Source organism: Eurosta solidaginis, chromosome 3 (assembly GCF_040869045.1).
Source record: "Eurosta solidaginis isolate ZX-2024a chromosome 3, ASM4086904v1, whole genome shotgun sequence".
Taxonomy (NCBI): domain Eukaryota; kingdom Metazoa; phylum Arthropoda; class Insecta; order Diptera; family Tephritidae; genus Eurosta; species Eurosta solidaginis.
Window position 1 is genome coordinate 79799027 of NC_090321.1, and position 14290 is coordinate 79813316.

The 14290-nt window shown below is 38.1% G+C and overlaps 1 protein-coding gene and 1 pseudogene across 2 annotated transcripts in view; one reads left to right on the plus strand and one right to left on the minus strand.

The window, feature by feature from the left end:
• The window catches only part of LOC137244057 (chitooligosaccharidolytic beta-N-acetylglucosaminidase-like), a 70902-nt pseudogene that overhangs the window by 394 nt on the left and 56218 nt on the right, over positions 1–14290 (plus strand).
• LOC137244056 (uncharacterized protein KIAA0930 homolog) overlaps positions 28–14290 on the minus strand; it is a 35404-nt gene continuing 21141 nt past the window's right edge. The window contains exons 7-9 of one of the 2 annotated variants that reach the window (XM_067772536.1): positions 12578–14206; positions 10293–10442; positions 28–10220 (exon numbers count right to left, since the gene is read on the minus strand). In XM_067772536.1, coding sequence (XP_067628637.1) covers positions 10180–10220; positions 10293–10442; positions 12578–14206 — 1820 coding nt within the window. In that variant the 3' untranslated portion in view covers positions 28–10179. The remainder of the gene's footprint in view (positions 10221–10292; positions 10443–12577; positions 14207–14290) is intronic. The other variant, XM_067772538.1, reaches the window with a different exon arrangement.

Sequence of the window (14290 nt, forward strand, 5' to 3'; positions counted from 1 at the left end):
GTTATGTATGTATATATAATTCGTATATGACAATCGTTTTACATATTCAATTTTATTAAATAGTGGCTAATTTTGTGTACATAAGTATGTGTGTTCTATATCTCTGACATTTTTCTAAAGTAGCCTAAGTCGACTTAAGCGTAAAATTATTATTTAGCTTGTTGATCATCATTTATTTGAGATCCCTTGTTTTGACTAAGAACATTTTTTAATTTTTATACTTGCAGTTTATGTTGTTTTCTTAAAGCATTATTTAAAAAAATAGTAAAGATAATAATATGCTGTTGACTGAAAATGGGAAAAATAATTGAAATAAATGCAGTTCACCCCTGAGGATGCTAAGATGATTAGCGAAACGTCGGGTTATACTAGTGGAGTCTTTTGACTTGCACTAAAGCACATAGTGGTCAAATAAAGCCTGTTTTTGTTAATGAATTTTAAAGATAATCATTATTTAAAGCGACATTTTTTTTTCATACAAAGTTCACACATACACTTACGGTCATAAAAAGCCGACGACAATTGTTCCCTGTTACATCGTTTATACCGTCATTACAGCTACGTAACGAAACTTTTTAGTTATTGTGATTAACATCGACAATTCCTTAACTCATTAGGCGGTATCTTAAGGTGAAAAAGCTAGAAAGTTCCTAGCAGTTTGCGTAAAGGAACAATGTTTCATAAAAGTAAAAGTTTTATCCTTGAAGAAAAAAATTAATATAATTGTTTACGAAGGACAAATCACGCAAACTATGGAAATAGTAGGCGGAGTACATTGCAATGAATTATTCTTAAAAATATTATGGACGAAATATATTAAATAGTTGACTATATTCTCTCATTTTCGAAGTGGACGAAGTGGCTCTTCTAAAAACATTTAAAACTGCTCCAGAAACTTCGGCGGAATTGAAGGATAATATAAACATGAAAACTACAATAGCAATTGACAGAATTCAAGACGGCATCTCACCAAGAATTGGGAGGCTAATCGAGCACAGTAATCTGAACGTTGTGAGTCAATATTTTTGTATTTTTGGGGCTAACCACGCATTACAAAACTGAATTGAATTTATTTATTTTGCGCTATTGAGAGAATATGACTGGGGGCTCTGAGACCAGTTTTTTTTTTCGCAGAACCAGCTTAGTAGGGAGGAAGGATTTTTGTGCTAAGAAGCTGGTTTTATTCTAGCCAGGGACTATATAATTATTTGACCTAAAGTGACGGCGAACCAACAATATTATAGTCTTCATGTTTATACTATCTTTCAATCCCGCGAAAGTTTCTGGAACAATTTTAAATGTTTCAGAGGAGCTATCCTGAAGATATTCCTTCTAACACGTTCACTGGCTTTCGTGGTCGTCCACTTTGATAACGTGTGAATAAAGTCACCTATTCAATGTATTTCGTTCAGAATCTCCTTAGGGATAATTCATTATAATGTTCTCCGCTGACGCTTTCCATATTTTGCGTGATTTGTTCTTTTTAGACAATTATATTAATTTTTTCTTTAAGGATACAATGGTTACTTATATGAAATATAGTTGATTTTACGCAAACTGCTAGGAACTTTCTAACTTTCTCGTCTTAAAATATCATTAGTTAAGGAATTATAGATATTAACCACAATAACTAAAAAGTTTCGTTACGCAGCTGTAGTGACTGTAGAAACGTCGTAACAGGGAAAACAGTTTCCTCGGCTTTTTTTTTTGACCGTAAGTGTATGTATTTAACATACTATTACAAAGTTTATTTTATATCATATTGGACTTCAAAGTAATCTAGAAAAAAATATATATAGTTAAAGAAGCTAACTACGAGTTAACTATAAGTTGGTTTTCAATAAACCAACATGGGTTATTATCTGGCTATTTTCTTTCAAATGAGCAGACTACATTTCTACAGCGACTGCTGGTGGTTACTTCTGCTTTATAATAATCATATTAAATTTAAGGCCCGCTTTTTCAGTACAAGTTCAACGCAGTTTGTCAGTTAAACTACGCTTAAACTTATTCTGCAGTTTTTCAATCTATTTTAACTGAAGTTTAAGCCGAGCTTAAGCGGCCGATCTGACAGGGTTAAACTATCAGTTATTTGCGTTCGTTGGCAATGACGTCGAATATACCAACACGCATTTGGGCTTAAGTACCACTACATCTCATGTTGATAACAAGTCAAAAGATGTTTCGAAACAGGACTCAACATGAGAATCATAGCGTTCTGAGCAAAAAAGGAAATTTTTTATAAAGTAAAAAATGTTATTACTTAAGTTAAAAAAAATATAGTTCCCAACTTGTATTTATGTGTGGTTCTCTCACAGGACTCAAATGTAAGATTACAATGCTACAGTATTTTCAAGAAAATAAAATATGTATAACTTATTTTTAATTAATAGCGCTTCTTTACTGCTATCAGCCAGGTGTTTATTTCTCACAATAAACCGTGTGCCCCCCACAAAAATCCTACCGAACGCGTTAATCGCGTTATCAAAACAAGGGTGGCGCAACGTACGAAACAAGACCATCGGAACTGGCAACGGGAATTACCAGAAAAAGCGTTCGCCATAAATACGACCCAACACAAATCAACCGCCGAAATAAATTTTAACCGCAACTTCGTTGGGCCGAGAGAAGCACGAACAAAATATGCCATGCCCGAAGAACCGCCTCCATTCGACGCAGTACCGTGGCCCGCAAATAAGCCACGAATACTGGACGCTAAGATATTCTGGGACCCGCCATTAATAGCCGGCCATCTAAACGCCATCGTATGCGACAAACTAACCGCTGGTGACACTATACCGTATGCACCAAACCGAGAACCACACGATACTATTAATGGAAACCACGCCCAGACTTCCTTGCCCGGACTATGGCTAAATCGCAAAAGGGTGTAACACGGCGCGTAGGGTGGACGAAGATCACGCCATAATCAAGCTGAAAGAACACTCCAAGATGGTACGATTCGCTGGCTGAGGAGAAGCAAGATCCGACCCAGTTTGATAAGTTTTCTATAGATGAAATGTAAATTTAAAATGTAATATAAAAATGTACATATGTATGTATATACCTTAATCTTGAAATGTAAATTGTAATATAAATGTAAAATGAATTTCTACTTGCAATTTAAATTTAAACACAAATGAAATGTACACATTATTGTTGAAAAAAAGAGAAGAAAAAAAAAAATCAATCAATCATAATAATAAAAACATCAACGAACACATATACACACATGTAGGCCGAGCCATCGGATTGAACCGATGATAAAACATACCTGGGCTCTGCCCATGGTAGTTCAGGCCTCCGCGCAAAAACCGTAGAATACCACAACCTTTCGTCCGCCGAAGTAGGAGGGGGACTGTAACATAGCAAATGCTACGCCACAATATCTATTTCCTATTTAGCGCCCACCCCTAACATCATATTTTCCATTTACTGCCCACCCCTAGTAGTGTATGTACCGAAATACATATATACATACATACCGGCCCAACAACCATCGCGCAAGCACAAAGCAAGCCAGCGATGGTGAACGCACAATGCTTGGGAATTTTCATTCGTGGCACGCTGTGCGCGACAATGCGAGCATAATTCCCAACGTGTTCATAGTTACCTATGAATAAAATGATTGGCCGAAATACACCAGGCACACTTCGCCGTAGGTAAGTGAAGTGCGTGTCGGCCGCCACTGGCGGTCGACAAGGGGTGCCCTTTGGGTTAGGAGGGTGCGTTACAAGGTCGGTTCCACCGATGGTACGCCCCCCTGCTTATCGGACACCCCGCAGGTTTACCCACATTTCCGGTTAGACGGGATTTACACCCCTTATTACTCATCGGAAAGGTAATGCACGAGCAGCCTTCTTGGGTAGGAAGGAAACCCGTCCCAACACCAGTGGCGGGGCGGATTTCCCCACTACCCTGGCAGACTGCCCGAGCAAATATAAATACATTGTAGGGGCTCCCTTTGGGTCGACGGGGGTAAAGTTACAAGGTCGGTTCTGCCGATGGTACTTCCCCCCAGGCCTGTTGGGCAGCCTTACCCATATTCCAGGGACTCCCTTTGGGTCGAGGGGGGGGGGTAAAGTTACAAGGTCGGTTCTGCCGATGGTACTTCCCCCCGCGGCCTATTGGGCAACCCTAATATTTTGTTATCATCTCCTCTGAGTAAGACGGGACTCACCCCCCCTATTACTCAGAGGAAGGGTAATGCACGGATACACGGCTCAGGTAAGAGGGGAACACTTCCCAACGCCTGCGGCGGGACAAACTCCCCTACTACCCTAGCCGAATACCCGAGCCAATATATTGTAGTTAGTTAGCCTCATACTAATAGACACTTCGCCGTAGGTACAACATCATCGCCATCCCGATCCTTGGACATCCCATCCCGAAGTCTAGCCACCGCCGTCGTCATAGCTATTTGGTGAGAGTCACCGTCACCCAGTACTCTCTCTTCGGGCGTCATCCTAACTACCGCCGTCATTACTACCGCCGTTAGCACCCCTTAGCGAGAGCCACCGTCGTCTTCACCATCTCAGCCACCATTTAGCCAGCACTCTATCTCCCTCTATTTGTGGAGAGCCGTCGTCCTTGGGTTACACTATATTGTCAGCGACACTACCTAGTGAACATCTCTCTCTCTCTCCTGGATTCAAGGTTGTGGATATTTTAGCCTGAGAGCCGCGTGTGTGTGTTCGAAATAAAAACACTAATTTACTGTGTATTTATTTAGGTGGGGGAAGTGGGACCTCCATCCGACTCTGGATTGACTTGAGCATACCTCAGCCTTTGACCAAACCCACCTCATAAAATTTCTCAAAGGCTGGAGAAATTTTTTTTCCATGTTTGTTAGGTAAGCAAAATCCAACTGTTGCCGTATCTACAAATTACCTAGATAACAAAAAAAAAAAAAAAACAGTGTTGCCGTACAAAAAGCCTACCCTAGGCGCGGCCTTAAACTGTGACTGAAAAACTGCTCAGTAGTTTAACTAGAGTTTAAATTTGACTAGAGTTTAACCAAACTTAGTTTAAGCTTAGCTTAACCAACTACTGAAAAACCGGGCCTAAGTGAAAGAAAAGTGGCTGAGCCGGAGGATTGTGGCGATAGTTCCAAATTGATGGAAGGGGTCGGGTCTGCTGTTTACTGTGTCGATCCAGAAATAAGTAGATCCTACAGGCTGTCAGATAACTACAGTTTATTCCAGACAGAAATTGAAGAAAGTAGCAGGAATTCTGGAGGAAGTGTGATTAAGCTGCAGTCGCGTCAATGTATATTGGTAATCGATTACGGCAAAAATGTCACACAGTACTTCATGAAGAAGTATTTTGTAATGCAAAGAAGTATTGGAGGGACTTCGTCCAGGTTGGACTACACATTTCTACCGGGTTCTTTGTCACAAAGGGATAGAAGGTAACGAAAAGGTCGATGGCATAGGAGGGTGCAGCACTCGAAGTGGTAGACGTCGCAATCCGTTTGGAAGAAATCAAAAGGAGGCAAAATTTGCATATGATCCATTAAGCAGGAAAGGCGTAGATAAAAGGGTTGGGCTCTAACATTTCTAATATCTAATGCAAGTCCTAAGACAATAGACACACAAAGTAGCTCATATCTCTAAAGGGGGCTTAGGGCTCACAATGGGCAAATTAACTAGACACTGCCTTCTGGCGCCACGTGCTTATAAGTAAGGCCTCGTCAGTAACAGCAGGTGTAAGAATTAAACAAGATCCTAGAAATCTTCTAGTATTTGCCAAGACGACGGAGTTACTCTACAACATAAGTTTGGTACCTAATTGGGGGTTTTCCATTTGATCGTCAAACAAATTCTGGTATTACTTTGGTTCATTCAGTCTATATGAGGTTTTTAATGATCGGCCAGTTCAACATAACCTATCGTCAAAAGCTGATCATAAATAACAGTTACTGAATATCGAAATCGTTATAGTTACCGATTTGCTAATTAATAAATTGCGATTATCGTTAAAAACAGTGGATTTTATAGAGGACAACAAACGAATTGACTGTTTTCCAATTTCACAGATGCAGTACTGACTTTTAAAGTTAACTAAAAGTGAGCCACTTTCCTTGCTCCCGCGAAATGATCAATAACTAGTTAGCTTCTTTTTAACAATTTTTTTCTGTAGGGAATGTTTTGTATACAGTAACATAAATACATATATTTACTAGTCAGCCCTCGGTTCTAGTATGTTCGAAATAGTTTGCGAAATTTCATTAGTTGGAATGCAATGTATATAAAAGATAGTGCGAAAAAATCTGAGTTAATTAAAAGTAAAATATTTTCTTATCAAAATTTTTCACGCTCGTTTTAGCATTTAAGATTTTGTATTTCTATACAGCAACTGGTATTATATGATTCGTTTTGACTACATGATGTACTTATTATTTATGTATGTATGTTAGGGCGGGTCGATTTAAAAATCGCTCATTGCTCTGTGAAAATCGTATTCTAGGGATCAAAATAAGAAATTTTGCCCAAGGAACCATACCTCTAAAACGAATTCTGATGTCCCCCCGTTTGGGTCGAACTTTAGGGTAGAGGCAATTTCAATTCTACCTGCTGTGTCTTGTGGTGGCTTAAAAAAACAACACAAGCAATTTTACGATCTGCAATTGTGTCACAGTGATACCTTCATTTTTTAAAACGGTTGAATAAAAAACCCACACAACTATGTTTACGACGTGCAAATGCATCACAGTGATGCCTTGGTTTTAAAAGGGGGTTGTAAAAACGCTAATTTCTAATAATTTGTTTAAATTTCTTTTCTATTACTAAGTCAAATTCATTTTTTCATTTACATATGTTCTGACTAAATAAATTTCTAAAGAGAAAAATAAACTTCAAAAAGAAAAAACATAGGCATTTCAAAGTGGGATTTTTCAAAATTTGCCCCTACGACCCAAAGGGGGGGACATCAGAATTCGTTTTAGAGGTATGGTTCCTTCGGTTAAGTTTCTTATTTTGATCCCTAGAATATGATTTTCACAGAGCAATGGGCGATTTTTTTGCCTCCCCACAAATCGACCCGGCCTAATGTATTTATTTCGAATGATTTTGCTTTATTTAGTTATAATTTTGTATTGCGTTTGCGTTATTAGTTCTATTTAGCCACGTTTGTATTTACTATGTATGTTTATGTGCTGTGATATCGTTTAATGTTGTATGAACCAATAAATTATGGTATATAAGGATATGGGGTCATAACCGATAACTGTGCTAGATCCCATGTAAGAGTATAGGACAAACGCTGTTATTGCTAGTGACCACAGCTCGCTTGCTAAAGATCAAAAAAATTGTACGAAAAAAAACTGCAAAAAAATATTTCGACTAAGAAAGTCGGAGTTCCGGCCGGATTGCCTTTTCGTAAGTATTCTGCTAATAATCGGGCCTGTTCTGGATTTCGATTCCGACCAACTTATTCGGAATCGAAATGGATTGGCGTTCTGAATATCGATTCCGACCAGACTTGGTCGATTTGAAAAGTTTTGCCTCTGAGCAGTCGGAATCGAAAGTAATTAGCCTATTACGCACAGATAATTACATTATTTTTCCCACAAATAAGTTTTATTAAATTATTCATTTTATTTGGAAGACTTATAACAACTTTTTGCTGGACTATTTGATTATTTAGTATAACAAATCTTAATTTGAAAATTCCTATCAAAAATTCTCCAAGCTAAACAAAGCGATTTTGGTCGAAAGGAAACCGACGTGTTCTCAATTTCGATCGATCGATTTTTGAGTTTTTTATGCACAATTGCACGTCTTCTTGCCTCTGCATTTCCGAAAACCATTGGTGCTGTCAACTTGTTAAAATTTTTGCACAATTTTAATTTAACTAAAACCAAAATAAATAAAAACAGCTGTTTCGCTTGATTATCGACTCGAAATGAAAACGATTCGAAATCGACTTCGAATAGCTTTGTTTCAATCGGAATTGAAAACACCAAAACGAAATCGACTCGGAATCAGCCTCGTTTTACTTTTCAAAACGAGTTGGAATTCAGAACAGGCCTGAATAAAACAAAATTTGGGACAATCACTTTTGTGTTATTACTTCGCTTTTATTAGCTTGGCCTGTATATGTGTCTGTACGCAACAGAATCTTTGAGCATAATTTTCACCAATATCCAGAAGTTTGTGTATCAAGTACCGATGATAATAAAATAATTTGATAGCAGTATCCAATTATACTGATAATATCCAAGCTCTAAATTTTCACTGAATTTTATGTCACCCAATCCAAAATAAGGTGAAAAACGTGCCGAGGGATGAATACAAAGAGCGCTTAAAAATGTAACGTCGCTAGCGTCAGGGAGGGTTGGCCATTTAATTGTTCAGCACTCGTGGAAACAAAAATGATATTTGAAACTACAACACAAAGAAAGAGCAGATTGGCGAAAAAGAGTTGAAAACTGTAAAAAAACTTTCATGACTGTCGAATGATGAAATGATCGAGAGAAAAATATATCGAACTAATAAATAAAAATAAATAATAGTTTGAAAAAAACTGAAAAACACGATTTTATCGCTACCCGAGCAAGTAATTAGAAAATATTTTTTAGTCACAAACCTCATATTCATAAAAATTAAAAATTGTTCATAAAGCCTTTTAAAACGGCATTTCCATCCGAATTTCCAATTATAAGAGCTTTATAAACAATTTTTATTTCTTATGACTAATGCCTGGTTTTTCATGGTGAGTTTAAAATCTAGTTGACTAGACTTTAACCTTGCCACTTTGTTCGATAACATAAACTTTTGCTGCTCATCTCAGCGTAAGCGGCCGAAGTGGCAGGGTTAAACTCTAGTCAACTTTAACTGGAGTTCAAACTCGCACTCAATACCCCGGCATAAGGAGGGCAGAGTTTATGCTACAGAAGTAAAATGTTCGATCTTATCATTACACTAAAATAAATTTATATTAAACTTCAAGTTATTAAAGAATAATTTAATTCAGAGTAAAATGTATATCACGATACGGCCATTGATTTATGTTTATAAAATATTGTTTAAGGGTGCTCAAAATAGTTTTTATTATTGTAACGATTCCCTCTGTCAAATTTGGGTTGGATACAAACCGGTTTCGGCGTTGCGCCATCATCAGGGATGACGAAAAATCCCTCCAATATACATTCATCAATTATCCACCCAGTCAAAAAAAAAAAAAAAGAATAAGTACGTGTAATACATTTATCAGCATAATTTGGGATGCAAGGGGTTGATAAGCGCAATACGAAGCTTCGGGGAGTGCTTTTTATCGTTAATACAACAACATCAGCATAATTACAATATAGAATGCATATTGACATGAACCATCTCGAAAAATAACTGAAATCCTAATACAACTACAAAGTTAAAAAAGGACGTTGCCTAGTAAATATAAAATATATAAGAAATAATGAAACGATATTAAAAAAATATAAAAACTCACATATGTAATTATATGTATATATCGACTAAAATTGAATTGAATCACATATAAATGATTAAAAATGATTACGAAATAATATAGCGCAATTCGATGAATATTCGCACATTAAAACTGCACTATCATGATGTGCGTATCATAAATAATTTAAACTATTGAATAATAAATATTTAAATGCGTTATCCAGATAGTAAGAAAATGGTCAAGAAATTTGTTCATTCTTCTTTTAAGCCAAACTTGAGGTTTTTCCTTTTTATTATGCATTTTCTTTACGAAATTTCGTTCGAGATGCATTCTGCATGCATCAGTTGAATTTCTTGGGCGTTTCTGCAAGGGTCCAAAAAAGCTAAAGATATACTTGCCAGCTTAAATAAAATGAATAATAAAAAAGGAAAACGCGTATTCTGAGATTGAAAATTTTCTTGTATGGCTTACAAGAGAAAAATTAAAACACATTTTCTGAGCTGTTTTTTACGATCTAGATACCGCGCTTTAAGCGTGATTCACAACTGGGTTATTAATTCGTTAGACGGTAGTCGGTAGTTTTCATATGTGTATTTTGTTTTCATACAATTATCAAATTTCAAATTATGAAAATAAAATACACAAAAGAACTATCACCTACGAAGCAGGTGTGAATCACGCTAATTTAAAATTGAGTAAAAAAGTAGCTTTGCAATAAATTTATGTACAAATTACTAACAAAAAATAAATAAAATATTAAATTTAATACTAAAATGTGAGAATGGGCGTTTCACGATGATCCAGGAGATCTGAAAATATATTAAAAAAATATATTGTCAGTATTTTTGCGTATATAAATTAAAAATTGCACGCTTCAATACCTTTAGCAATGCTCCACCAAGGTAGTGTGACATAGGTAAGGAATGCATTGAGCGGTGTGGATTGTTGCCGGCGATTCTCTTTCCAAAAGTGAAATGTTTGTGTAAAGCCACGACTTGCCCAAAGTGGATTATATGCACCATCGTCGAGTTCTATAAATATAAATTTAAACAAATTTTGCTTTTAAAATGTAAAAAACACAAAACGTTATCAAATTCGGTTATTTTAATTAAGATTTTTGTTATTTAATTAAGCAAAAAAGACTATGGTATGTTCCGAAAAAAAAAAAACACGATTGAGGTCCTATACTAACTAACCAACTGCACAAAATCTTATTAACTCAATGTGGAACCTTCGCCTCTAACACCTATCTCCCTATAGTCCGCCCCTGTTGAAGCAGCCTATTTTCTTGGACTCCCGTTAGAGGCTTTGATGACAATTTGTTAGTAGTCGTGCCAATTGAATGGAGCGAAGCACTGTTAATACAACAACAACAAATAGTCCGATTATCTAAGGAACGACTTGATATGACCTCGCCTGCTGAAGAAGCTAACCATTGCGCTGGCAACTCTTTTCTCATTAAATATATACTATATACATATATATAATTCTCTGGACGATAGCATTTTTATATTTTCTGGACTTCCTTTTTTAAACTTGCACATACAACCTACGTAGTACGGATATATCATGATTTATGTCATAAGAAGCTCTATATCTCCTGTTGTTGTTGTTGTTATATTAACGATAAAGAGACTCCGCGGAGCCCCCAGCGGAGACCCCAGCGGGTTAGGGGATCAGAATATACCCGCGGTAGGTATGCCTGTCGTAAGAGGCGACTAAAATACCAGATTCAAAGGGCTGTGTAGCGCAACCTTTTAGGTTGCCAGCGCAATATATAGCTTCTCCAAACCCAATTGTCATGCTCACCTATCCGCGGCGAATCCTGTTTCACTAACAGACGAGGCTCTGGCGACCCCAAGCTCCTCATGGAAATTGGGGGTAGGGAGGGAGGGAATGGCCTGAAGGTTTAATGTGGCCACATAAATCGTTCCCGAGATGGTCGGGCTAGCACCTTAATGGTGCTGTGGTACCGGAGCGTACCGGATTTGTATCCGGCAAAGGACCATCACATCGATAACACTCCCCAAAGCCTTCGGGGAGCAACCTTATCGCTACAACAACAACAACAACAACAACAGACTCCGCGGAGGCTTTGGGGAGTGTTATCGATGTTGATGGTCCTTTGCCGGATATAGATCCGGTACGTTCCGGTAACAAAGCACCATTAAGGTACTAGCCCGATCATCTTGGTAACGAATTATATGACCATATTAAACCTTCTAGGCCATCCCGCCCTCCCCACGCTCTAGCTCCATGAGGAACTGGGGGTCGACAGAGCCTCGGCTGTTAGTGAATCAGGATTCGCTACGGGTAGGTGAGGTTGACAATTGGGTTGGAGAAGCTATATACTGCGCTGGCAACCCTGGAGAGGGTTGCGCTACACAACCCCTTGAATCAATTTGGTATTTTAGTCGCCTCTTAAGACAGGCACACATACCGAGGGTATATTCTAATCCCCCTAACTCGCTGGAGGCCTCTATATCTCCTACAATGGCTGTTTAGAGCTCTGCAGTCCTTTTCGCATAGCCGCTTTTTCAAAGTTTGATGAAACATGCTTTAAGGGCCATTAGAAGGAAATATAAAGATTTTGGAGACCAAAACAGTGAAATCGAAGCACGGTTACAACAACAAAAACCAAAATAATGACATTAATTTTAAAATCTGTTTGCAAGGATGCAAAAAATAAAACTTATATTTCTGAGACCCTCCCAACATAAGCTTCAAATTTGGGGCATGTCCTTTGATGACATTTTTGAAGCTTTAACAAGCTTGAATTTGTTTTCGCGAGTGTTCCTAATCCTTCTCTGATGTTTGCAATGAAATAATACGGCTTTCTCCATACATACGCCATCATTGGAAATAACTCACAGTATGTGATCTAGTCTGGTGGTAAGAGTTCTTATAAGAAGCAATAAATCTTGAACCTATTTATAAGAATACCGAAATTTGATAAATCTGCTGCATTAGTTTGATCTGAGGCTAATGATGTTACAGCGTGCTCGAGTCAAAAATGGCTTATCTATGAAGCGGATAATGTGTACAACAAAATATACCAAGGTTTAAAACAAATAAAAACCAATAAGCTCCCAGAAACGTCAGATCTATTTAATTAACTCTCCTGCAATGGTTCCCACTTTATAAACCAAAACTACTTGCAACACACCTTTGAGAGCTCTACGTGGTAAATCACACCAGTAGTATATATTAGTGCCATCGGGTGTACGCCGCTTTGGCACTAAACTCATAGCACGCTGATAGAATGCATTTTGTGCGGCATTCCGTTTGGCGCGTGGCAAAGTTGCATTCTGGTGACTATTTTCACTGAAGCAACCACCAACACCAGCATCGCTAACACTGCCATTTTCAATGCTACCCGAAGCCGGAACCGCCGGTGGTGGAGAAATGGGTGAACGTGGTGCACTCGAAGACGACGGTGGTGACATCGTGTGGTGACAATTACCATTGTAGTCACTACCATCATTACTTCGGAGAATTGCATTATCGCCACCGAGCGGCTCATTCTCATTTATAGTCGAGAATTCATTTGTTTCTGCTTTAGCAGTTGTCGAGTTTATTGCACCCGAAATACTATTGTCTTGTTTATTAACAGCAGCAACGGTATTATCTGCATTGAGTGACTCTTGGCTTAACTGCTGCGGCTGTAATGGATGGCATTCTGATTTAACAGGTACAAGTATACACTTTTCGAAATTATATGGATTGTTTTTCAAATTGCTGCTTCCAGCGCTGCTACTACCGCTCTTGCTAGTACCATTCAATTCGGCTGTATTTGGTGGTGAGCGTTGTTCTACAACTGGGAGCTCTTCACGTCCACGTACATTTATCATGAGTTTCGTGTCGCTTTCGCTCAGTATTGCTATTTTGGCTTCACTAGGTTCATCATGGGTTGCACCATTCAATGAAGTTGCATCATCGGCTATTTCATATTCTTCGGCTTTTAGCGACGATATGCTCTCTTGCTCATCCACACTGTTATTATTGCTATTGTGCTCTTTGAGTGGCAACGAATTGTTTTCGTTAGTATTTATCGTTTCATTATTGTTCTTAGTTTTTGTTGTGGTAATGGTGCTCGTCTTGGACCTGATTCGTTTAGGAGAAACCTTGGCGAGTAAATTCGTAGTTTTAGTTTTGGTTTTATCTTTTACATCTGTTTCCTTATCTTTTCCTTTATCCTTCGTTTTAGCTTTGTCTTTTTCTTTTTCAATTTTCTTAGCTGGACTGGGAGTACGTTTTATTTTACGATCGGCTGCACTGAGTGAAGCGCTGCGCATAACCACCTTCTTCGCGTTGCTGCCTCTCGCTGTCAGTTTCAAACTTCCTCTTTTGCTCACAATTAGCTCACTCTCCACACTCAATATTGTTTTATGCTTTGGTTTTGACTTTTTATCCGGCATTTTACTAAGACATGCTGGTGTCTCATTAGCCGCATCGTCGCATGTTGGACAATAGACTTCCGACATTTCGGGCGTACTCTTATCGTTCGACAAGCTAACCCAACGTTTACACTTTTTACGACCAAAACAATTACTGCAACCTGTATTGCTTGTATTCGAGGTTGGTGAATTGACTGTTACAGCCGTTGCTTCTATTGCTTCCGCAACGGGCACGCTGTCCTCATCTTCTACAACATTCTTCGTTTTGTGATGTTCAGTGCTGTGTTTCATTTCGTTTTCAGGTGAAATCGGCAGCTTAACGGCAGCTGTATTAGCTGCTTCGCAATTCGGATTGAGATGAAGTTTTGCCTCGGATGCCGAGAAAGCAGGGCGTAGATCTACAATGAAATATAGATCGTTGGCATTGTTTTAAATAACAGAAAAATCATAATAAAAGTCTCTAACATTGGAAATAACTAAAA